Here is a 26892-nt window from a genome sequence, read left to right as displayed (position 1 = left end):
AATTTGGAAGGAGTAGAGGCCTCAGCTGTTGTGTTCCTGAACATGAACTGCTAGGAAAGCAGTCCAGATTAGTTCTTACACAAAGGGAATGGTTGCAGTTAGTGTTCAGTGGTTCTCTCTCTTTCGCCCCATAAATGACAAAGGAATGTGTATGTTTTGGACTGCTAGGCAGTACACATGAAGTTCAGAACTACTCACTACACCCACTAGCAGTAAAGAAACAAGAGGGAGAGGTGACAGTACTGAAAGATGACACAAAAAGTCAAGGACTATCAGGGGGAGATGAAAATGGAGATATTTTAGGGTATAAACCTAAGAAACTAGGAAAGCAGGGAACTAGCTCTGCTGCACTAAAGATACAGACAGAGAGAACAAGTCCATACAGATTTGGATTTCATTTGCTCAAATGCTCACAGACAATTTCTTAGGTTGGCATATTTGCATTCAGCTTGTGAGTATCTGATCAACACTACTAATTCTAAAGCTGCAGTCTTACAAGAGACAAATCAGCAGGGTCAGAAAGAGTAATTAGCAGCGGACTGACTGGAATAATCTAATGTAGCCTTTCTATTACACTCAGGAGACAGGAGAGAGAGCACAATGTTAATCAAAGGTTTTTTTTTTTTTTTCCTCCATAGATAGACACAAAAGAACCTATAGGATTTTGAAAATGGTCAAATGTCCTTGATCCAAAAAAACCCTCAAAAATTTAGTACAGCGTTCTATGGTTGCTATTAATAATGTATAATGCTAACTGATCTACTGGTTGATATAGCTATTTATTTATTTAAACGTTTTAACACATTGGCATCATACTCTGAATATGATTAGTCTAGCACCTACATGATAAAACCAAATATTTCATTTAATAAAAGCTATATGAAATAAAACTGTCTGTTGTACTGAAACTACTAAGAATGAGTCTTCCTTTTGGCATCTTATTTCTTTAAAAGCCTCAAGAGGTGAGAGAGAACTAAAAGTTAACATTACCTGTGTTGCTCATGTAGCGATTCTACTTTGGTAAGAAAATCTTTGTTCTGCTCTGGTATAAAGTTGTAATTTGACAGATATCCTGAATGATGTACTGAAGCATTATAGTCTCCAAGTTGTGCTGTTAGGAAACAAGAAACACATACACAAAGTTTTCATAGTTAATTGATTATTATTTAGAAGGAGTTCCTTCTCCGCATTAAAACACGTACACATATGGGGAAATGCAGGAATTACGAATTATTTCCCAACAGACAACCAGTATTGAACACAGGGAACTGTATGACATCAGTGAAGAAATATTTTTTTTCAAAATACGCTTACCATAACTATAATCTCAGGCACTGAATGACTTAGTACTTTATGTAGTTACTTTTATAGCACCACTTTTGCATCACAAGCTGTAACACCACCAGACAGGCATTACATGCCATGTCGGCACAGATGTGCAGTACTGTAACATTAGAGGAAACCCAATTGCTTCAGTAAGAGATGGCAAGTAAAATCAATTTGATATACATTTACTTGACTATAACATATTAGAAGTCTTCAACAAGATCTGTCGCCTAGAAAGCATCTACTCTTCACACTGTCAGGTAAAAATTGTTCAAACTACCAAGTGTGGCTCTGTCCTAACAACTCAATTGTTAATCTTGCCTCAGCTGAGTTACTCAGTAACTTGCCTCAGTTACTTAATAAAGCACGAGAAATAACTGCTGATTTACACATAACATTACTAAGCTGTTACCATAAATATATGTTTACAGCCAAATAAACTATTAAAAAAGAAGTCCCTAAAACTTTATCTCTTCAAAAATTATATTAATTAGTAGATATTTTTAAATTGTTACTAGATAAAAGCTAATTCTTATCCACAGTTGGTGGTATATCTGAAAAGAAATGAAAGTATAAATGATCATAAGTTTATAGCCTCAGTCTATGCAAGTTTTCTTGAAAACCTAGGTCAGCATAAGTTTATATCCTGGAAAACATACACAAACCTTTTACTTATCATAAAGATGCAAAGTTTGGGGCAGCAAGGAGGTTGCTTCAAATAAACTACTTGCTTATTTGCCACAAATTTACCTAGTTTCAATTAAGCAAGTAATTCAAACCCTGTATTTCATGAAATCTGTGTTTTCATGAAACAGTTGAAGAGATTAAACCCAAAAAATTATGGTATGTTTAAGAAAATCACTAATCTGCTTTTTCCCTAAGGAACGTGAAGTAGTTATTATAAAGCATCAAAGCTTCCCAGAAGTTATTTGTATAGCTTGTAAATTAACACAAAAGAAAGTACTTGTATAGACTGCAAACAATTCAGCATAGAAAGCCCCTCAACTAAAAGTTAAAGACCATACTTATTATAAACAGTAAGTAATTTATTTTGAATTCAGATGTTCCTGCAATGCTTAGCCTTTTTTTTTAAAGGTAGCCTGACTTATAAATTAGTTAGCAAAATGGCTCGCAAAAGACTAAATATTTACCATTAGAACCAAAACACATATTTGAACACTTCTGTCAAATAATATATCTCTGAATAAGAAAACAAAAGCTAAAAAGCCCAAGACATAAGATCCAGAAGAATAACAAGAAACTGAAATAATTTTCAGCAATATCTATAAATTAACAAGAGTCCAAGTCTCTGCCAAGACTAAGGCTAAGACAATTACAATAAAACCAAAAAATAAAAACTTAAAAACTAAAAATAAACCACACAATTTTACAGATGACAGTAATTGATTGAAGACTTTTTCCTTTATTATCCATTAACACAACCCATCTTTTGTATGACACAGTCTACATTTTTAAGGTTTGTTGCAGCTAGCTTGAATTACATTCTTCTCAATGGGAAGAGACCAGATTGCCAGGAATAAGACAATGTAATTGTCCACTTGGATTTTATTTGCATTAGGTAAAAATATTTTTTACCATAGTTTTACCTTCTCTAAAGACGGCAATTGCTGTTTCTTCATGCATTATGAGGTAGAGTCTTCTTGCTCATCTTCCAATTATGGAGGTTGCTCTGGTCTTTTTTTCCTCTTCCTCCTAGCTACCTGAGGTCTTGTCAACAAGGGGAGCAGTTTAGAGTACTACTTGCTTCTCCAACTCCCCAGCCAACTGTCACAGTTGAAGAGAAACTATAAATGCAGATTAGCAGACATCTTGGAAGACTAATGATCTTGTGCAGTATTTAATTTCCCAAGTAGGAAAAAAAAAAAAGTTAGGGCATATCAAGACCTCAGTAAGAAGAAAAACCTGTGAGGTTTCTACCTCTTTACTGGATTTCTCCAGAAGAGAGTAGAGGGGGAGGAAACACTAAAGACCTGTTCCTAATCTGAGTTTCTCCTGACATAGCTTCTGCTCTGATCACATAAGCCAGCAGATACTGACTCAATGAGGATAAAGTTAGAGTAGAAGAAAGCGTATTTTTTACCTTTCTCCATTCTAGCCAACTGTTGCTCTTTAATTCATTATAACTGGGAAAAATATAGTGTAAAATGAAAGAAAATGGAACCAAGGAGGTATTAAAAAATCAATTAGTTATTTGAACATCACATTCTTGTATTTTAAGAGTTCTATATCTAATACGAAAGGCTATAAAGAAGGGAACGTGATGGACCATTCATTTAGAAGGCCATATTCAATAAAAAAGGACATTTATTTTATAACTCTTAGTAAAAGAATAGTGCAATAGCCAAGTAGCCACAGAATAATTTTCCACGGATGAAATCCCATGTTAACCTACCAAAACAGCAGTTGTACAAGCTCTCAATACAGTAACAATTTATAAATGCTTGACAAACAAATAAAAAACTTGAGATCATACATGTTTACACAGGATAGGAACTGCCTATGCCTTATTGAAACCTAAACAAGCCACCTTTTCTTCAGACTTCGTAAAAAGAATTTTTTCAGTTAGAACAATGTGGTGGGTATATATTTTTGTCTCTTTCTGCTGGCAGCAGAAAGGCTTTTGTGCAGGAAGGTAAAGAAAAAGACTAATTAAAATGAAAAAATATTTACACATTTTTATAAGATTTGAATACAGAGGAAGGGAAGACCAGGAACAAGTGCATTTATGTAGCACTGATAGATTTCAATACGAATGCTATGGCTACACATGCATCTTCACTAGAAAGAGATGCTCAAGTGCCAGATATATTACTTCATTTAGGGGAAAAAAAAAAAAGAGAGAAAAAAAGAGAGTTTTATAGAGGGAAGATCTGACACATATGGAAGCAAAAAAAGGCCACTGATGCCAACAACTCTCACAGTAATTACTGAGGCTTCATTTATTCCGTGGTTTCTTCCAAGAAAACATTGGTCAGTTGGCTTATATATTAGGGTAAGGCAGCACTGATCTCATTTCTGTCTTCTACTACCCCAAAGGAAGGGTGCAAGAAAGACAGAGCCAGAATCTTCTTTGAGTTGCAAACCAAAAGGATGACAGACAACAGACATTTCAGCACTGGAAATGCAAAAATGAACTGGAAAGGCTCTGAGCAACTTGATCTGACCTTGAAAAAGCCCCTTCCAAGCTAAATTTGCCTGTGGTTCTTACTTACATGAAGTTATTTTTGACATCCAAGCTTTCTGCTACTTGACCAAGATAAATATTCGTTTGGTTCCAGGTTTAGAAATTAATTTTGTTGTTGTTTTTGAAGGCTAACAGTACCAAATATCACCATTTCAATCTGGCCCAATTTCCACAGGAAGCCCCAGAAAACATAATAGTAGAAAATATAGGCCTTTAGCTTTGTATAACTTAAAGGGTGACCGATTTCTACTTTCCATCTATGTGATATCCTCCAAGGTACAGAAGATAAGTTGGTCTCCAATTCTACAGAGTTTGCTTGTAAACTATAATAAAAAAATTTGCATACAAAGTATTAGCACCAGAACCTATTTCTGCATATGGGCATTCCAAGTAATTACAGATGTCAAGAAGGGAAATGTATAAATGGCTCATTGGCTAAACATGATGAGAAATCGGTTACAGATAATATGGACAATTTGGTCCAAAGGAATGCCTATAAAAGCTAGTCCTTGAAAACAGGTTTAATATCAACTTTCTAAAGACCTGAGAAGTGCGCTAGAAAAAAAATCAAGTAGTTTCATGTTGAATTAGTAACTTTCTGCAGGATTGAATATTTTAGGTGACATGAATAAAGCACAAAAGTGAACTGAGTTGCCTGGTTTTAAAAGAGGATAATTACATAAGCAGATCAGGTTGCCAGTGGAACAGAAAATAACCAAACAATGGGACAAGTCTAGCACACCAGTTATATAACTAATTTAACTTTTATCAAGGAGTAAAAATCCACAGGTATAAAATTGCAATCCAGGATTAAAATATAGTTAAGGCCACATGACCAGCCTCCAAATTAGGACAGCAATGACTAATTATGCTGAGATGAGAGTGAAATATAATATTAAAAGGTTAATGATAAATTTATCTTCATAGGAACACTGAGGTACAAAAAGAAAAGATACTTCCTAATCTGTTCAGTTCAATCAGTTTAGACATTTTAAGTTATTGCTTCTTGGCACAAATAGAGAACAGAAGAAAGATGATGCACTGCATAGCATAAACTAAAGCAGTTACCTTTTCTTAACAGTAACAAAGTACTCAGGTATGAAAATGCTTCTGGAATCAGAAAATAATCCACTACAGCAGAATTCAGTTTCAAAGAACCAACATAAAAATGTAGACACTTATTAAAGGGAGACCAAAAAGGAGCATTGAAATGAGCAAAATCCATGTAGATGTAGAGATTAAAGACACCATATTGAAAATGGTTATCAGAGAGTGACTCCAAAAAGGACCAAAACCCTCCTAAGTGGATGCTGAGAGAAGGAAAGGTGTTTCAACAAGTGGAACCTATGTCCAAATAAGGATGAGAGCATGAACTCTAACCCACTCAACCACTGAGTAAGTAAGCATGATGTCCCTAATGGGTAAGTAGAACTAGCTATCATGTGGATAAAACTAACCTGTTTTGTAAAAGGAAATACTGCTTTACACTCAAGAGCCCTTAAAAGAAGCTTCAATCTAGAGATGACTGCAAATATCTGCTTATGACCACTTATGACAGCTGGTCACTTTGCGGTAAGACAGAATGAGAAATTAGGCATTAATAAAAACAAAGGAACATTTGTACAAAAAAATGCCAACTATACATACACAATGGTGGTGTCCAAGTTATCTATTATCACTCCAGAATTATAAATGAGTCAGTCATTGTAGTATCTTTTATTAAAGAAAAAAAATTAAAAAATCAGCAGCTCAAAACCGAGACACAGCAAAAAAAACATCACAAGGAAAAGAAAGCAAGAACTTAGAAAATGTAAATTACACTGAGCTGTTATTTCTGCATCTCAAATACAACATGTACTTCAGAAACCATACAGTCACAATCAAAAAAAGTATTGAAAAAAGCAAAGCATAATCCAAAGTACAAAGAGTATTCATTTTGAAAAAGTACCGGGATAAAAGACTTAAGGGAACAGATATCAGTACTCGCAAAACATTAGGAGGTTTTGCAGAACTAGTGCATTTAAAACTACTCTGATCTTGTCTCATGTACATTGTCACTCAGCATTCACCACTACTCATTACCATAATACTGTACTACATGGACCTTAAACTTGGGTAACCGTTCTTTTCCCCTTTTTAGTTATGTTACATAAAAATATTTAATAGGTTCACCCACCTTAAAGATACAGAATAGTACCAAGTCTACAAGGCACTGTAGAAAGTCAGCTCCTTCAGCTACAGCACTGGCCAGTATCCCAATCTGCGGTTCTCCACTCAAGAGATTACAGCATTGTACTTTGTTTTGAAGTGTTACAGATTCAAAAAATTATTTGTGGCATAGTGGAAGAACACCAGATAAACAATACTTCAAGTAATGATCTCCTGAAGTGGCCTCTGTATTGCCTAGCAGAACTGTAAAAATGTAATTAAGAGAAAACAGTCCAAAACAGCTGGAGAGCTGCTGTATATAAACTATCACAACAGTCTTAGAAGAGCTGCTGTACAAGGAGATGTTAGCAAGCTCAAGAGCAGCAATCTAGACCACAGTGAACCATGTGGAAGAAAATGGGCATGTATTTCAATTAAACTCTCCAAGCAGATTCTTGTATTGGGAGTTTCAGCACCATCACACAGATAACAGTCTGGTACTGCTGATGACAGGTACTGTAAGACATGATAAAAGGTACCAGTGACTGAACAGCATTTCTGCAAGCTTCAGAAGAACAGATGGGACATGCACACAATCCTCAGACTACTCAACATATCTGGTAAATAATTTCAAACACCAGAAATTCAGGTCAAAGTTCTCTTTGTCCATCCAGTCTGATTTTGATTCGGAGGGATAAGGGCTAGAAGTGCCCTGGAGAGTAGCAGGAACCTGGCTGACCTCTGAGCAAATCTCTCAGCTTACATGATGTCCTTCTGAGCTCTATTTCACTTCAAAAAAGCATAGGCAGGGAGCACACACAGAAAAAATCCCCAAATGCTAGCTATTAAAAGGGGCAGGTCTCCATAAATTAGGAAGTCTGAGGTTTCAATGTAATTTCTGTAAAAAGAGAGAGGGACAAAATGAAGGCAAGTGAGAAGAGTCAGGCAAGAAGAAAGTTGATGGGGGAATTATGTGGTGAGACTCTCACTGTGGAGCTGCTATTGATGTTCCTCTAAATCTTACAGCCCACCTCCTCCTCTGGGATCTCAGTCTTCTAGTGTTCCCAAAATTCTAACAAACTCTCTTATGCCTAGTTCCTGAGGGACTTGAACACTAAGCTCAGCTTTCCTCAAATCTTCACCCTTGCCAGCCTTCCTTTTCTTAGAAGAGGTTAAAGCCCCTTTGAATCCCAAGCAACCAGTCAACCCCTTTCTGAACAAACTCCCAAAGATAGATAGCAGCATGCTAGAGAAACCTCCTGGTTCTCAAAGCAGAGCTGAGAGGGGTACAATGTCACAGGAGATAAGAGAAAGACCCCAGTCACAATGAATCGTTGAGCAACTGATGCTCAGGAAGAAGAAAGCTTCGAAGTATTCATAACATCTTTTGTTGGCTTTGTTGCTGTGCTTTAGATTCAAGTCCCAACCCAGCAAAGGATTTACGCACATAAGAGCATATTCCCACCAAACCCATGGGACTTCTTACATACCAATAGTTAGTCATTTAAATACTGTTCTGGAAATGGGAACTTACCATGAAGTGATAGAAAACAAGTGGTGCTAAATCAGCTTTCTGACATTTTAAATAAAAAAGCAATACACACATTGCATAGGTCCCTTAGTTAATTTTATAGACTGTACAACATTCCCATTTTAGACTAGCGAAAAACAAGACATATGATTTTTCATTAGATTCTTTTTTCAGTACGAGAGTATCCTTCAGACTTAATGATTTCAAAACTATATGAAATGCACGTTAATAAGTTCTACTTTAAAAAGGATTTCAAAATCCACTGATCATTTCTGTCACAAAGCACATTTACTGATAATAAACTAACAACTTATTCTTCAAGTGTCTGAAAGGTATTCGTACTCAAGTTTAGTCACATGCTATTTAGACACAGTATTCACACCCACTTGTATTTCGCTGTAACTTAGCACCACCAGACAACACAGGGTGTGCTACAACAGTGCTTAGTAACAGGTCAGAGCTTTATTTCAGAACAGCAGTGCTGAACCCAAACACCTGTGCAAAGGGCAATACAGAGAAGCAGCACTCCAGTGGCACAACAGACATGGCCACGAACTGTCCCTTTGCAAAACTCAGACAAAGCCTGTGAAGGTCGACCATACAACTGCCACATGTGAAAACTATAGTTAAAAAGCAAGAGCAGAAATATCAAACATCAGACTTTGTGCACAATGAAAGACATCTGCCTCAGCCCTCCTGCCAGTGACAACTGCTCCACCTTTTAAACAAATAACCAGGAGGTTGTCAGACAACGATGATTTCCCCCTTCTGCATACAAGGGAAGTTACAGGACAGACCAGCCTGAAAACCACCAAGAAGTGGCAGTAATAAGAAACAGCTCAGGTAGAAACGATCCATGGCAACTTCAAACAATGGCTTTTTAATAAGCAGATACCTCATATCCCAGAACTTCATCTCTCATTAATAAGTATGATTAGAAATTAAAACACCAAAAGAAAACTATTTAAAACTATTTAAGTTGACAAGAATCCTAGCAAACATAACTAGATAAGGAGACCTACACACTCAGATTTCAGAAGGTCTTTCCTATGCCATCACCTTTAGGTAAATGGCAACAACCTGGTAGCAAAACAAAAACCTTCTTCTTTTTTCCTCTAAGGGAATACGTCTTTCTATTAAATGTTTCATTCTTTGCTGATGCAAAGAATAAATATTGGTATCATACAAACAGCAACAGAAAGGCCATCAGCTAGCAAAAAAGAAAGGGTTTTTTTTAATAAAAAACCTGGTAACAGCAGCACTATCATGAGTTAGCTGCATGGGTAATTCCAGAATCCACCAGGAAACAGAGAAATTAAAACACTTTAGCACCCTTCCAAAATCTTCACTGACCTTCTATCATTCTCCTTTAGTAGAAATAACTGCATTAGTAGGTATCCAAAGCACTAAAAAAGGGAACGGTCATAAAACTGAAGGGGAAACAGGAATTACTTTGCGATTTGGGCTACGCTATCTGTGGCATAATTAATTTTAAAAATCACGTTAAGCCTGACTTTGTGATAAAATATTTGCATTCTTCACTGTACCTTTACATTTTTGTGCTTTAGCACAATTGGGTCAGCAACACTGTGTTTAGCAATCCTAAAGGTTCAGAGTATTTCAGCCTTCAAGTAACCTACTGTGCCCCAGGGATACAGGAGCAGGGACACATTTCCTTTGGCAACAAAACTGGGACCCCTGCCTACTACGGAAGACTTGTTCTGGTTTCAACCATTCTTACTAAGCTTGAATGTGGTTAAAGTTTGATTTAATAAAAGGGCACAACATATGGTATACTTAAAAATAAAAATGAATGTTTCATAGCCACTTGGAATTTTCATAGATACCAACAGTTTATCACTTTCTCCTTTGAAAACCATATTTTAGTTATTTAGCTTGGTCCTTATTTCAAGCAAAAATTACCTCAATCATTTCTGCAGACCTTGCTAGCCTTTCCATAAAGAAATGGGATAAATATACATCAGCCAAATAATTACGTAACTATGCTAGTATGCTTTCCCCAGACAATCATTTTTACAAAGATACAAACTCCACTAAACCCTCAACCTGGCTTTTTTTTTTTGTTTGTTTGTTTAATGCAACAGTTTTTCCTCCAGCTGTTTTTCACTATCTGTTTAGGATGCCTGTAAGGCATAGGATCAGGCTCCGTTTTGGTTTTCCAAGAGAAGATATTTTTCTAGTATCACCCTTAGAATTTCTTTTTGCCAGTTGCAGGCAGATGAGAAGGATTAAGTTCTTGTACGCAGTGTCACCTTAAATGTATTGCAAAGTGCCAGACAGTTTTACACATCTAACGAATCAAATTCCCTTAAAAAAATTACATAAGAACATTGGAGTTTCTTAATCACAAGTTTACCTTCCCCTTAACTGTTCTCTAGATGATCTCTTATTTCCCTGGAATGCTTTCCCATAGCTATTGTAACACACAGTAAGTTGCATTATTTTGTTTCCAATGACAATGAAAACCTGCCTTTTTTGTCAGCAGTACAAGCACACATAAATAAGAACGTTATTCTTGTATCAGCTTTTTTTTTTTTCACAGACCTAACAAGTATGCTTTTTCTATTCAGACTGTCTGAAGGCTGCTTTAATAACCTGCGCCTTCTTTACAAAGCATCACCTGTAGCATTTTGAATATTCTGTACAAATAGACAAGGAAAGAAATCTTTCCTTATTTTGCAGTGCCAAACAGCAGAGAAGGTAGTCGGTCGAATACATTTATTAACAAAATAATGATTGGTTATTACTTACATTGTACTGCATACGATGCCAGGACAACAGCAGAATTAATTGGGCATGACAACCTGGAAAGAAGGGAAAATATTTTTATTTAGACATAGACTGTAAAAATGTATTGTTAACAATGTCTCTGCAACTACTTCAGTACGTGAAGACTCATTTATCTTCAAAGATAAACAGATTATCTGTTTTTTTCTTACAAAGTTTGACTTACAAAGCACAGTAGGATTGGACATTAAAAGCTAGTTGCTGTGTAACAGCTTCTTAAGTGAATGGAAGTAACTAGTCCTAAAAGGACATGCCTGTATTCTTGCTGGATGCTTATTTGGGAAAGCAAAAGGGGAAGGAATTTTTATGGGGCTCTCGATGTTATTTTAATAGCTGCAGTCTGGTATATTTAAAACTAGACAAAGCCACTAAAATTAGCCAAAATGCCAAGCACAAAGGCAGCTCTGACCAAAACTGACTCCATAGAAGAAAAAAGCCAACACCTAAAGGCAATTTACATTTGGCAGCAAATACTGAGACCACCTTTTTCCTCCTTTTTTTTTTTTTTAATTTAAATTTACAAAGGCAGAGGAATCGCAGGCAAAGGAACCACTGGGTATATACCCACCTATAGGGAATATAACCCTGAAATCATGAGAAATGAGAGCATGAACTGCCCTTTGCTACTCCCTCCTGATTACCGCACTAGACAGCGGGTCCCCACGTTTGGAATACCATGCCTGGCACACCATGCCTTGCATAAAGGTCTCTCAGGTTGACATTGTACGTGCAGACACACAGAATCTCCTACATCTCATTCACAACTGATTTCTAAACTGTTCTTAATAAATGAGCTATGTGAAAATTTATAACTTTTCCTAGCCATTTGATTTTCTTTTAAAGCAATATTTCACAAGGTACATTTTTATAGGAACGATACCCTCAGAAAAATGCTTTTTTGATTTTGGGGTTTTTTTTATTTTATTTTAAAAATAATTACAGAGAAATTGAAGATTCTTCTTATTACCTTCCTTCAACAATATCAGTCTTCAATTGAAGGAAGAATAAGTGCCTAGAAAAGAATTTTTGGAAAACAAACAAACATATATTTTCACATTTAAAAGGTATAGTTTAAATGATTACATGTATTAGTTTTATTTTATTAGATTTCCTGGCAAACTATACAAACAGTTAAATAAAGCTTAGTAGCATTTACAAATATGCAATCATACACCCACTCACTCTCACGACAGTTCTAAAAATCTTTGGCAGTTTCTACTACAACTCCAGGACCACAGTATTAATGCCACAACAAACACTACAAAAACTAAACCTTTACAGAACTGTAAAAACTGTAAAACACAAACCAAAACCAAACCCAAACTGTGATAGTCTATCTTGAAACTACTCAATGGAGGATGAGACATTTCTCAAGTAGCACATGCTGACAAAAAGCTCTTAAACAATTCTCCAAAAACAGTTCAGTCTTGCTTATATTAGTGTGTTTGACAATGTTACTTTATAGTGATACTGGAGAGTTGGGATGTGAAGATGTGAGGCACCATGAAGAGCAGGTCTTTGAATAATTTCAGTTTAAAACTGCAGAACAGTTTACAACTGCATGATTAGCAAATACCAAAACAGATCAATAGCTAAGTTTTCTACAAGAAATATCATTTAACATGCTGTACTATTTATATTCTCTAGTCACTGAAATTAACAAACAATGGAAATGTTACAAAAATTCCAGATTAATGGGTGCCTGTGAATTCGAAATTCTAAATCATGTGCACTGAACAAGTATTCAGTTAAAGCCTTGTGACAAATTAATTGAAAATTGCTTATAACTCAGGAACACCACTACCCCAAAAAAAGTCAGAGATACGTTAAAAAAGAAAATTGTAAAAGGACTACTATAAACTGAAGCATTATAGATCTTTGCATATTATAAGTAATGGGCAAACTAGAAAACAACAACTGTTATCTGTTCTTCCTGAAACAAAATAAACCCCACCCTCCCACGCCCTCAGTATTAAATGTACTACACATGTTGAAAACTGACTCAGTGTTGACACAAAACTTCTAACATAGACTTAGGGCATGCAGACAGCTTACTCATTGAACTTCCCTATTTTTTAATCATTGCATCTAATTAATTAAGGGATCAGAAAAGAAAATGAGAAAAAAATGCAATAGGTAAGTACTTCAAGTGACGAAGGGCTCAAAAAAAAAAAAAAAGAAAAAAGGTATCCAAGATGGAAATAAACCAACTGTCATCTTTGTACTAGCTCATACTCTGGCTGTATTTTGGAGCTGTAGGCTGTGTATAGCAGAAACCATTCATTGTGAGCACAGCATCAAGCTGTCAGTTCCAAACACATTTAATGCATAGAGTTATACGAAGTTATCTACCTAATAAAGCATAGTTTGCCAAGATGTGGAGATGGGAAAGGAGGGCTTTACACATTCTTAGTTCATGGAAGCAAACATCAAACAGAAATTACCTGGTTTGTTCTTGCTGAAGTGTGTTAGGATCAGGTATAAAAAACCTTACACGAAAACGCAGGGTGCAGGGGAAACCTCCTGCAATATTTTAGAAGAGCAAATCAATTTTTTGTTTAAAAAAGAAAGAGCCCAAGGTTTTTATTTATGGAAAATATTTACAGAAAAATTACATGAACAACTACATAGAAATCTCATGCATTTTTGTCATGAAACTAAAAGAAACATGAGAAGTCTCTCCTGATCCCCCAACAACTGTAAGAAGAAAATATTCTCAAATATTATGATGCTTTTTTTTAAAGGACTTTGTATGTGCTACTTTACATAAAAGACATTATTTAGTTATCTTTGCCTCATAGGTATTAGAAGAGAAAAAAGCAGCAAATATATTTGAAGTGTCTCAATTGGGATAATGCTCAATTCTATCTTACATACAAATACAAGAAATTAAGATAAGTTCACCATGTTAACTTCAGGTATTTTTATTTCAATTCCTACACAGTCTAGAGCATATAGTAGAAATAAGACAGCTGAAAAACACAGCTCAAGTTTCACAGCACAAATTGGGACAGTGTCACTCAAGTCCCTTCTAAGCTGCTATCTGGCAGGGTCATGCTGGCCAGCCTGTCCTTCTTAGTAAGCATTTTGTATTACCCAAAGCTGTTTATAAACAAGACATACTAGAACAACACACACACTTGGAAGTGTGTGGTGTTGGTTTTTTGTTTGGTTGTTTTTTAATAAAAACAAGCATTAAATTATTATTTTCTTATTCTACTTGAGACAAGAAATTGTCAGAACCTATACGTGAAACTGGCGCCACTTGCCTCCATTAAAACCCCTCTTCTTTATCTTCCCTATCAGGAGGAATTTAATGGCACCGTGATATGACTACTGCTTTCACGGCCACGATGTCCAACACTCTTCAGAACCCAGGTTTAGATGCCATTACAGCATCAAAGTTAGTGACCTACCAGGTCTTATTAGCACTCAGGCAGCAGTAAGAGATGTAGAAAGCTATGCTGAAAAGACTGGCAGAGAAAAGACTTGCTCTTAAAGAAAATCTACCATCTGGATGCACTAATTTGCAAGAACTGTATTTATTCTAGTCGTAAGAACACAGAAAAGCAGGACTACACAGTTATAATCAAAATATTAAAAACAAGTCTTACCTTTTAACTGTTTTCTAATAGGTTTATTTGGTTCAAGCCATCGCTGTGAAATGAAAAACTATTAGATGGATTAAAAATATTTACAAATAAATATTGTTTATTTATGTGTATGTGTGTGCATGTGTATGTGTGTATACATACAGGTATATGCATATATGTGTGTATATATATGCATACACACATATACATGCACACACATTTATTATTTACTATACTTACAGGTGAATCGACTGAAGTTTCATTTTGCTGTAAACCAAAATATTCCTTCTCGGTCACACCCAACTGGTTATAGGTCATATCCAACAAAATCTGTCCAGTGTCTTGTTTCTGAAAACAAGAAGACTTTGGAAGTGAAACTCTGTGACACTTACACATTTTAAGAGACACTTAACTGAAATAAATTTGTTCTTTAAAAAAATATAACTCAAAAATAAAAATAGCTGCTAATTCTTTGGTTCAAAGTTTCTCAGCAATAAAAAACTTTATTCTGATAAAAGTATCTTTTTTTTTTTTAAGAGGCTTTCCTTCCAAAATACATTAGGCATGTGAAATCTCATAATACGAATTGATGTGAACTCAAGCCCTGGAGGTCGGTCCAGTAATTTAATTTTAAGCAAACAGCCTCTCCCTTGACCACAGTCTTTAGAAGCAATGTGACTAACAGCCACATGGGGCTGCCCTGGCCCCTGCTGTCACCACCGAAGCAGCTCTCCGTTTCCAAGTCAGCTGTCAAAAGGCAAAGTCAGTATACATCCCCTAGGAGGAGGGGAAAAAAGCAGGAGGATGCTGTGCTCCAGCCCTAAGACCCTGTACTTCAGCTTCAACTCCCACCTGCCCCTCAGCCTCACACACTCAGCTGCCATTCAGCCACCCCACTTTCTGCCTAAAGGTCCCTCAAGACAGGTTATCACAGAAGAACTGTTGTTACTGAGGAATTACACAGGCAGGGGAGAGCCAGAAGCCTAAGCATGGTATACTTTTCCCCAGCCAAACAAGTATCGCCATGCCATGTTCTTCTGCCAAAGAACACTGTGAACCAATTCTGTTAAAAAAACCCAATCACAAAAAGAAACAAACAAAAACCCCTCAACAAGACTGCAAACCTAAATATGTAACGAATAGCTTGCAAAGCTATGTGGCATTTTAGGTCTAGATTTTCATATACGAAATTGCTGGAGAGAGCAAAAACCAGGCTGGTTTGCTTATATCTTGTCTACTGAAAAAATCACGGCAAACTAATTTTTCATTCCAAATCTCACTCTTAAAAGCAGAAATAAACTGCACACATGTAAAAGACGGATTACCGGAGGAAAATTAGACAGACTGCAAAAGACAAGCACTTTGTTCTGAAAAAAATTTCTTAAAAATTAAGTTCTGATTTCTTAAACACATTTCTTAAATAATCTCTTGAAACTAAGGACTTAATGTATAAGCATGATAGTGACCACATTTTTGTGGATGGCCCCAGTCTTACTCAGTGCATGAGTGCTCACTTAATAAGCTAAGAACACAATGTTGTATTCAATTCTCTTTGTCTAGACCTTGTTTATTATACAACACTCAAGTCCTGTTCAGAAGACAGATTTACCTTTTTTCTTTTTTTAAAGAGGGTACCACACTGTTGTAATTGAGTGCTTTAAATAGTAACACATTCCATAGTCTTCCCTTATCTCATAAAAGCATTCTTCCTATTTAAAAGATGGGAAAAGAAGAACAAAGATTCAAGCAAAAGACACCCACTTGGCTACCTTATTTTGCAGGACAGAATATTATCCAACACTCCTACTGCTAGAGCAGAACTCCTAGTAGCTCATTTGTGATTTGGAAGCTCAGTGTTTCTACATTAGGCTCCAGATGCAAAGTAAGGTAACAGCCAACTATTGGCCTCCTGTGAAAAGCTGTGCCCATTTTTCCAGAGCAAAGTCACATATGAAGGAAACAATGTAGGCAACACCGGACTGTCTTATATATGAGACTACCCTTTCCCCTCCAATGGTCTCCCATCTTGTTTAACTTTCACAATAAACAGTTGAGGTCTTGCAATAAATGCGAGTCCACTCAGTCTGTGCTGCCACCAAAAGCAGCAGCTCTGTCCCCTCCTTCTTCCCCAGCTGCACATTCCTACTCCCCTTCTTTTGAACAGGCTACTGTTCCATGGGATATTCAAACCATGGCACTGATCAAACCCAACTTTTTTTCTGAAATAGGATAGACCTAGATCCAGCTTAGAAACTGAAATCTCAGCGACAGGTAAGAACCACACAACCATACATTCCTCCTTGCACACAGCCACAGTGCCGTGCATCTCTCAGGCAGTTCTGTCCAGCACCACCAATGAGGTGGGCTCCGCTATGAAGACTGAGATTTGCTATCAGAGGTTATCCAAATATGTACACAGGAGGGCCCTACAAAAACAGCAGATGCCACCTTAACCCTCTGAAATAATAGGCGTTTCCTGACGTGAATACGTTCATCTTTAGCGCTGCCTTACTATACATACCATACTCATTTCCCCAGGGTTGTGTTTTTACAAAGCAGAATGTTAAAACACTTTCAAGTGACATCACATGACACCTGCACAACTCAGAAGCATAATTGCACATCTATGGTGCATACTTCTAACACAAGCTAAATGAGCAACTGAAGTTGTATTGTGACCAAAAGCAGTATTTGCAGGGGAGGAGACATACACTGGACTGAAAGAAAGTATTCAGGCATCTCAGGTTTCACTACAAATGGGGCAGGAGAAGACCACAGAGGGCAGATTCTTCTGCTAATTTTCTCTCTGAATTTCAACACTTCTGACTCCCTTCAGTCTCCTTTCTTTGCCAACAGCATTCTCTCCTAATTCCCTTCTCTTTTTTCATGTTTCTGGTCCTTCATCCCAATTCAGATGCCTTCACCTTCTCTCTCCCCCCCTCTCACAATTGCATCCCCCCCTCTCCCTGAGCACGCATGAATTGCTAAGCCTTCTCACTGCTCCCCTGTAAAGACAAGCAAGCTTCCTGCTACAATATTCTTGCTCAGCAGTCACAGTTCTCTCTTTGCAGTGTTCTCATGGGTCTCCCATCCCTAAACCCAGCTGCTCAGCCAGTACTAGTCTCCTCCACCTACATACCTACTATTTCCTTCTCTTCCTCCTCTCCACATTTCCTATCAAAAGTGATTTCCAACACTACTTTTCTGTGGCTCCAGTTCTTGCTCTCCGGTATTAAAAGCACAAAGTTTCGTCCACAGTGCCTAGATCAAGCACCCACTCCAGAAATCTAAGCTAAGTACAAAAGGTTATTTTAAATTATTAAAGTCTTCTTCAGTTGTTAAAATTCCTGAAGCTGAAGATTTTTGTTGTTTTTCCTCAAGAAAGTCCATATTTTCTCAGCTTTGGCTTTGTTTTAAGAAACACCTGAATTATTTTTCAGCCTCTACACCTAAAAATAAAGTTACCACACAGCTCATGCTGCACAACCTTCAATCTATTTTGCACATAAACAGTTTTGAGATCTAGGTGTAAAGTGAGGCAGGCTAAGCATGTCACATCACTGCTTTTGAATTCTGACATTCACTCAAATACAGTCCATGGCCACAGTGTACTCTAATACTACCATGTGGCAAGTGCTTTACAACACATTGTATTTTCACTCCCTTCCGCCATAGAAAGAGGGCAAAACAACATGAATGCCGCCCATCTAAACTGGGCATTAGAACCAAGTTCTCTTTATCCTTGTCATCCATTACAGCAAGTAGTTAAGACATTCTTAATAAAGCTCGTAGCTTTCTACGATGAGATAAAAAAAAATTGCACTTTCCACACTAGCCTATTCTGTTATAAAGACACAAGCTCTTAAGAGATTCTTAAGAATTTTAAAGTTTTTTTCTACTAAAAACATATTTCCAAGAGCTTTGCTTGTTTCCACCCTGAAAAAGAAATTTCCATTTATTTCATCTTCCTTACATCTACCAATCCTTACTCTGAACTATTGAAAGCTTTGCATCAACCACCTCACAACCACACACCATTCACCTCCATTTAAATATGCTTTGAAATATATTTCACCTTATGTTGGACAGGCCAAAAATTAATCTTTAAAGCAATCATAACTAACACCTATTACATTCTGCCTGTGCCACAATTTCCTGTTAGATTTAAGGAATTTAGATTAGTCAAGTTTAATTTCTAGTAAGCTACAGGATTTTGAGGAGAAAGAACCCCTTCATTAGTTTTAATGTCAAGTACTGCCTAGAAGCTGGGGTGATCAAGACCCACTGTCTTAAGAACTGCATAAACATAAGTGAAGACTGTTAGTTCTTTGGAGTGGAGGGGTAAATATGCAAGTAATCCTTTCAGTTTATTAACTTCTACAAGGTAAGTGGTACAAAGTGACACTTTAAGAGGACAGTGCAGCATATAGCACATCTCCCTGTCCCTCTCGTCTGCAAGAGCTTTGCCCCCACTTTCTGGCAATGACAACCTCACAGTTAAGCACCATCTAAGCTTTTGCAAATTCAGTCTCACTTCAGACACAATACCCATTGCCCCTCATGTGCTGTTTGAGGTCATCCTTTCCTAATTTAGCCTGTAACAGTCATCCACCACCAAACAGCCTGTGTCCTTTGGTCCCGATATGCCTATGAGCTTGAACAAAGTGCTACACTTTCGTTTAATTTCCACACTGATTTTACACACAGCTAATTAATTTGCTCTTCTGCTACCTGTCCTTTTCTCCTCCTGGAATTCATTTACTCACCTGATGCTCTTATTCAGAGCATGCAAGATTTTGTTTAGCTAGAATAAACAGAACGGCCTCTTCTTTCCTTAGGTCCAGACTCTTTTGCAGGGCATCCTCATTGTTCTTTCTATGTCTGCCTGACTGGAACTTCCCTCTTTTGCTTGCGAGTAGCCAGGATCCTCACATGACATTCCCTGGAGAGTGGCCTCGATGCCAAGACTAACACTGTTAATACTTCCTTGACATTGGCTGAAGATTTCTGCTTGGTGCATAATAGTGCTCACCTTTTTCAGAACGATAACACATGAGCAGCTCAGCCAGCTGAGCAGCTCAGCAGCTACCAGTGTTCTCCTCCTCTATTGTTTGCAGCTGAAAATTGAGCTTAAAAAAAACATTACCTCATCTTATGAAAGCTATTAGTTTACCCTACTGATTTCCCTCACTGCAGTTACTCCTTGTTCAAGATAACCTATCTGCTACCTCATATTCCTGTATCTTTTTATTGTTAAAAATGCCTCAAACCTTACATTTTTGATTTACTGAAAAAGATTCAATAGCAACATGTTGATGAAATTTGACAGTCAAGAACTCTATTAATGTCCTCACACTGTTTAACATCTGTTCAGCAAGATCTACTGCCACCTCTTGAGCCAATTCTCTGCCCGCAACTCTTCTAGATCCCATACACTCCAGCACAGTATTTTCCTATATAAAGGTCATACAAAATATTTATCCAAGCCCACAGAGTTTTGACCCACTGCATTTCCTCTGCCTTAAAAATGATTTAAAACAAACATATACATGAGGTTAGTCATTCCAGTTCTAACTTTGGAAAAATCTCCCCTCCACTAATTCTTTCCTGCAGTATTTATTATAAAGTCAGGCCCCACGAAGGGCTAAGACTAACAAACCTGCTGTAGGTCAGATCACTTTCTCACTGTCCTCAAAGGCATCATCAAATTTCATACTGTCTTACTGTTTTCCAGTCATAGAGTATACTGATCTGCCTCAATATAAAACTAAATATTTGTCGCCAGCCTGAAACTTCATACAGCAGTTCTTTCAAGATGAAGGGACACAGATTAGCACTAAACTGTCTTGTGTTATCAAACAATATCCAGTAGGAAAACTTAAGTGACAAAGATCCAACAATTGTGCATCACTGCATTTTACTATGAGTGGTTTAAAATTATAACTCACAACCACAATCAAAAAGAACCTTTAAGACTGCCCATTATTTTAAACATACCAATAGTAATTGTTAGTATTAATTGTAACCATCATGTTCCTTACCAAATACTGGAAGAAGGAGCTTAATTGAGATGATGGGGAAGGAAAGACATTCCTTACTATTTGAATTTCAAGTCGTGCAGCTTTTCTCATTATTACTGCCTAATCATTTTATTTCTAGAAAAAAAACCCTATTACTAAAAGCCAGCTAGTCTAAAAGCAAAAAAAAATCACAGGTACTAAGACATAAGTGTCAACTCAGAAAGATAACGCAAAACAGAAATGATCTGACACTGTAAATTTTATCCCTTCACAAAAGTCAATTTACTGGAAATTGAGAGTCATACTTCCCAAGTGGTCATTCCTGGTAAATGAGTCAAAGTAGAGCAATAATGGAAAATTCCTGCATGTTTATACCAAAAGTTGCAAATAAATTTGCATTATTGCTCAATATACACCTATTAAACACACCTAAACATGGTATGTGAGCACATTCTGTATATATTAGAATGACAACTAACATTTTCCTCATGTGGAAACCTTATGCATTATAGCCTTAGAACAAGACAGGGGTAGTGTCAGAGCCAGAACTGAATTAACCTTATCACAAAATTCAAAACACCTGAAATTTATTGGGAGGCTTCAAGAAAACCTGGGTATAATTAAAATCAAGTGCAACACTCCATATCAAGTGCAGTCAAGCCTTTGTCTCAAATGTATTTTTGAAAGAGGATGTTTCCAACTCTTAGCTTACATGCACCTTCTATTCTTTGCTTGGACTTTGGACATGTTCCATCTAAATACTGAAACACATAATGAGGGAAAGACAAGAAAGGCCATTTCAGCCTTGTGGAGCTAGCATACATTTCTATTTTGAACTGTAAGCAATGTAGTGGAATGTGTCTGTCTGTACTCCCATGTGAACTTTCTTGATAATGATGACCTAAGAACAGCACATACCACAAGTTATACTGATTAACTCTTTGTGATACCATCAATGCAAATTTCAGCCTTGCCAAAACTGTAGTATAAAAGCCTTTAAATAAAAACAATGAACAAAAAAGCCTATCACTTCACTACTCTGCCAAATCCAAAAATCCAGGAGAAAAATGGCACTGTTCTCTTGAAATTCACAGAATCACTAAGGTTGGAAAAGACCTGTAAGATCATCAGGTCCAACCATCAGCTAACACCACCATGTCCCACAATGCCACGTCCACACGTTCCTTGAACACCTCCAGTGATAGTGACTCCCCCGCTTCCCTGGGCAGCTTATTCCAGTGTCTCACCACCCTCTCAGTAAAGAAATTTTTCCTAATATCCAGCCTATACCTGCCCTGGCGCAACTTGAGGCCATTTCCTCTAGTCCTGTCACTAGTCACTTGGGAGAAGAGACCAACACCCACCTCTCTACAACCCCCTTTCAGGTAGTTGTAGAGAGCGATAAGGTCTCCCCTCAGCCTCCTCTTCTCCAGGCTAAACAACCCCAGTTCCCTCAGCCGCTCCTCAAGAAGACTTGTGCTCCAGAGCCCTCACCAGCTTTGTCACCCTTCTCTGGACACGCTCCAGCACCTCAATGTCCTTCTTGTAGTGAGGGGCCCAAAACTGAACACAGGATTCGAGGTGTGGCCTCACCAGAGCCGAGTACAGGGGCACGATCACCTCCCTACTCCTGCTGGCCACACTGTTTCTGATACAGGCCAGGATGCCATTGACCTTCTTGGCCACCTGGGCACACTGCTGGCTCATATTCAGCCGGCTGTCAGCCAGCACCCACAGGTCCTTTTCTGCGGGGCAGCTTTCCAGCCACTCGTCCTCAAACCTGTAGCGTTGCATGGGGTTGTTGTGACCCAAGTGCAGGACCCGGCACTTGGCCTTGTTGAACCTCATCCAATTGGCCTCAGCCCATCGATCCAGCCTGTCCAGATCCCTCTGCAGAACCTTCCTACCCTCGAGCAGATCAACACTCCCGCCCAACTTGGTGTTGTCTGCAAACTTACTGAGGGAGCACTCAATTTCCTCATCTAGATCATTGATAAAGATATTAAACAAGACTGGCCCCAAAACTGAGCCCTGGGGGACACCACTTGTGACCGGCCGCCAACTGGATTTCACTCCATTCACCATGACTCTCTGGGCTCGGCCATCCAGCCAGTTTTTTACCCAGCGAAGAGTGCTCCTGTCTAAGCCACGAGTTGCCAGCTTTTCCAGGAGAATACTTCTCCAGGAGAATCTTTATTTACAGTTGGTCAGGCTACTGATATTCTTTGGAATAAGTGCTTAGTAAGAACAAATCCACAGAATAAAATTAAACAGCTATCATCTGGTTTCTCAGTAGATAGAAATTCCCTCAGGTTATTTCCATAAGCAAAATCCACCTTCCTTCTTCCTTTGCCCAGTCTTAGGATGTTTGGTTTTCATTCACACTGCTACAAATACAACCACTGGGAAAAGGAAGTACGATTTAGCAGAATAATAGAGACCTGTAGCTATAATTTTGAAAGTTTCATAAGCCTCTGCAGTTTGCTAACAAAGTCTGATGAAAATCAACTGTGAGGGGTCTATAAAGATCCTGCTGCTACAGAATGAAAAGTCATATCTCTATTCTCCCTGGTCTCTAAAAGGTTCAGTATTTGATGATACCATGAATGTTCTACCATCATTGTAAAAGATGTCACTTACTACGAGTTCAAAAATTTCAATACATGAATTCTTCTATTCCGTGTGTCAATAGGTTGTAAGTTTAGACTATTTTATCTATCACCTTTGTATTAAATTTAAATTAATCTCTAATTCACTAGTCTAGAGCATTTGTGCAGTGCCAAAAAGATACTAGAAATGACAGCTTAGGAAAATCTACTTGCTGAAACTCAAAGCAAGTATCTCTCGAGCTTCTTCTTACCCTTGATGGGTTTTTTGGATGTTATTTTTCTCTATAATGCCCCTACGCCTTTGAAAGAAAGAAATCCTCTTGCAGTAAGAATTCTGTGTTCAGATAGCTGCTACATGACAAAGCTATGTTCACTATTTTCCAGTTTGTTGTTGTTGGAACAGGAGGAGTCTTCGATTCCATTTATGCTATTACATGGAAGAAGGCCAAGCTTTCAGTATTCTGCTTCTCCCCATTCACTTCCCACTAGTTCTGGTAGAAAAGTATAATCCTGTCTATGAACATAAAGCATACTTACGCATACATGAATGTTAGCCTACATACATCCAAACTTAGAGCCGTCATAAATCACAACCAGGTACCACTAGCCTACAAACATGCAACACTGAAAAATTCCCAATCTTAATTTTCCACAGATACAATAAAGTTCTTTTAAAGAGAAGACAGTACACACTTTGCTTTAAGAGAGGTCATACTGTTTGTTTCAATTCTCCAAACTCAGACAGGAAAGAAAAATTGAACAGATTTCAGCAACGACAGTAGAAACTGAGAAAGTAAAACGCTAGAAAACATATTTACAACATTCACAAGACATGTTATGTCTTTTTATCTATGTATCTTGTATTCACGTCTAGTCATTTCAGAAAGCACCTTCATTTTAATAATGTGTTACTACATTATTAAATATGTTGCTGTTAATTTGTCTTATGGATGATCATGCCATGTGACATGCATTCACATTACATTTAATGTCTTAAAAATACAAAAGCATCAATTGATCTGGCATCCAGAAATGAATGAAGTATGGAGCAAAATCAGATCTATAAATCAATGTCTTGATATGAAAAACAGTTTCTCTAAAGCAACACAGAAGGACTTCACTAGTGGGGAAAAATCTGTTCAGAGCAAAACTTATTTTCCCTCAATACATGCCTAGCTGATTCCCAGACTGACCACAGACCTGAGTTACTCTTTGCTGACTGACATAAAACTGAATGATGTTGGCAATTAAAATAAAAACACACACACATTCAGGCACAAACTTCACAAAGCTGAATTTTTCTGTTAACGTAAGCAGAACTCAGACACAAATTTTCTGCAGCTAGCTTCAAACCCTTTTGAGAACTGGACCTTGCGACACAACCAGAGAGGGGCAAAGCCTGTTCTTAGGCAGACATCAAGGTTAGGTAATCAGTAAGGGCCATCCTGGAAGATAAGCACAGGCTCCCTCAGCACCAGTGTGAAAGCTCAGTACTCGAAGAACATAAATATTCTGGTAAACCTCTTCCTTGCATTAGCCCATAGCATAGTGGGGTAGCCACGCTCCCTGCTTCTTTTCAATAAAGCAACAAGGGGTCCTGCAGTACCCCTACGACAGTTCAGCATTAGAGCTGCAGTAAAGGAGGCCCTTCCAGTTCCTGGATGAGGAGGTAACCAGCAGGGATACCCTGGGGGTACACCGAAGGCAGGGAGAGAAATCAGCTGGGTCCGGAGTTCCAAAATGGTTCCCGTTTATCATATTACACTCACCGCTTAAAGGATGAAATGAGAAGCACGAAGTTCACTTGTACAGTGCTGGATTTCAGGCCAAATGCTAAATCTAAAGCTGTGTAAACACTGGTTTACAAAGAAGAATATACTACTATGCATGGATTTAAAAAAGTTAAATTCCTCATTTTTCAAAAGTCCTTGTGCAGGCGGGGAGGGCAATTATGCTAGCTCACTGACAGACAAGGCAATCCTATAGGGCATGCTAGAGACAAACAATGGGAATTGTACACTAATGTGTTGCTCTTTCTCTCATATACCTACTCTCCTTGTACCCCAATGTTAGCTACTTCATATACATATACACACACGTATACATGCATATAAATATACATAGTATATAAAATATATACTAAAATATGAGACTAATTCTGTATATACTAGAATGAAAATCATTAGAATGAAAATCATGTTTACCTATCAAATAATTTCTATTTCAATAAATATCCAACAGACAAAGTTCGAAAATAAAATGGGTCTACAAAGAGAACTGTAATAATACTTAGGAAAATACAGTTTTCAGGTAAAGTTTTTAATCTCCTATAAGAATGCATTGCATAATCTAAGATATCTAACAACACAGCTTCCTCAGCAAAACACTTCTTCTCAAACACGGTAAATTGAATAAAACAAGTATTATATACACAAATTCACAGGTTTTCTGCATAGTCAGATAATTCTACTGAAAATTGATTGAGGATTGAAGGTATTTCCTTTGTTTTCATTTAAAATGAACTAATACTTTTAATCAGTACTGAAGCTTATAAACTAAAATATTTACAGAATAAAATACAGTAAAACTGTAGAGTACAAATATCCATTAATCCCTTTTCCCTCCCCGGTCCCAGATAAAGAGACTACATATATAAAAGGCTGAACAGAACTGTCCTACTAAGCCATGATGTCTTCACTATTTACATCATCTTTGCATTTCAGAAAATATGTACTGACATCACTACAGGAATTTACAAGGCCTCCTCCTTTTAGCACTACCAGTTCTTTGATGGGAGAAAAGGAGGAGCACATCCAAATTTGGGAGTCCCCTTTAAATATGAATTACTTAGTCATAGCTGATAATGATCACCAGATCTGTTTCTTCATGGTTCATATCATTCAGAAGACCTTTTTCCAGATACAATCTGCATGCCATGATTTTATGAAATTTCAACTGGTTGACTTTAAAGAAAATTAAAATAGCACTTTATAAATCCATTTCATAACCAGTAATTCTGCAATTTGTAATGGCAAAGCTACATCTTCAACATCTTTTGGAAATCCCATGCCTCAGGGTCCCATATTTGATCTTCAGCTTTCAAACAAATTTCTATGTATTTAAAAAAAAGTAGTTTTCCAAACTTACGTTGACTTTGAAGCTTTGTACTGAGCCATCCAAAAAGTGGACGTTACAGATTATCTCTGATCGGGTTTTCTCTTTTGGTAGTTCTGATGCTCGTATGTTATTTATCCTCCCACCTAAGGCTCGTAAACGGGAGTTCATAACTATTGCTGAATAACCTATAAAACAAAAATTATGTTTAATAACAGTTCTTATAATTCACTGTGTTTCACCTTTGTTTATTTTGGAGAAACCCACAACATCATGAAGGCCTTATTACACCCCAAATACCTATAGTAACAAATGTTTCTTATATAAAAGAATAAGTCATAAAATTAGCATATTATAAACCAGAACGGAAATGCATATATAGAGGGGCTTCCATGTTCTAAACGTACCCAGCTTAAGAGAATCACAGGTAACCCCTGCAGTGTATACTTAGGATAGGCATGGGCCACTGCCTTATTTTAAATCAGTAAAAAACCCAAACACCTACTATAAAGCAGGAAGTCAATGTCAAGACAAGTTT

General features: G+C 37.4%; 1 protein-coding gene across 2 annotated transcripts in view; it reads right to left on the bottom strand.

The window, feature by feature from the left end:
* The window catches only part of PTPN3 (protein tyrosine phosphatase non-receptor type 3), a 97930-nt gene extending 71405 nt beyond the window's left edge, over positions 1-26525 (bottom strand). For both annotated transcript variants that reach the window (XM_059836170.1, XM_059836171.1), the window contains exons 1-7: positions 26388-26525; positions 14852-14959; positions 14633-14675; positions 13463-13541; positions 11986-12030; positions 10983-11035; positions 991-1111 (exon numbers count right to left, since the gene is read on the bottom strand). In XM_059836170.1, coding sequence (XP_059692153.1) covers positions 991-1111; positions 10983-11035; positions 11986-12030; positions 13463-13541; positions 14633-14675; positions 14852-14959; positions 26388-26525 — 587 coding nt within the window. The remainder of the gene's footprint in view (positions 1-990; positions 1112-10982; positions 11036-11985; positions 12031-13462; positions 13542-14632; positions 14676-14851; positions 14960-26387) is intronic.
* Between the last annotated feature and the right edge of the window lie 367 nt (positions 26526-26892).

This window comes from Gavia stellata, chromosome 3 (genome assembly GCF_030936135.1).
Source record: "Gavia stellata isolate bGavSte3 chromosome 3, bGavSte3.hap2, whole genome shotgun sequence".
Lineage (NCBI taxonomy): Eukaryota > Metazoa > Chordata > Aves > Gaviiformes > Gaviidae > Gavia > Gavia stellata.
Note: the sequence above shows the minus strand (reverse complement) of the source record. Positions and strands in the feature narration are given on the sequence as shown.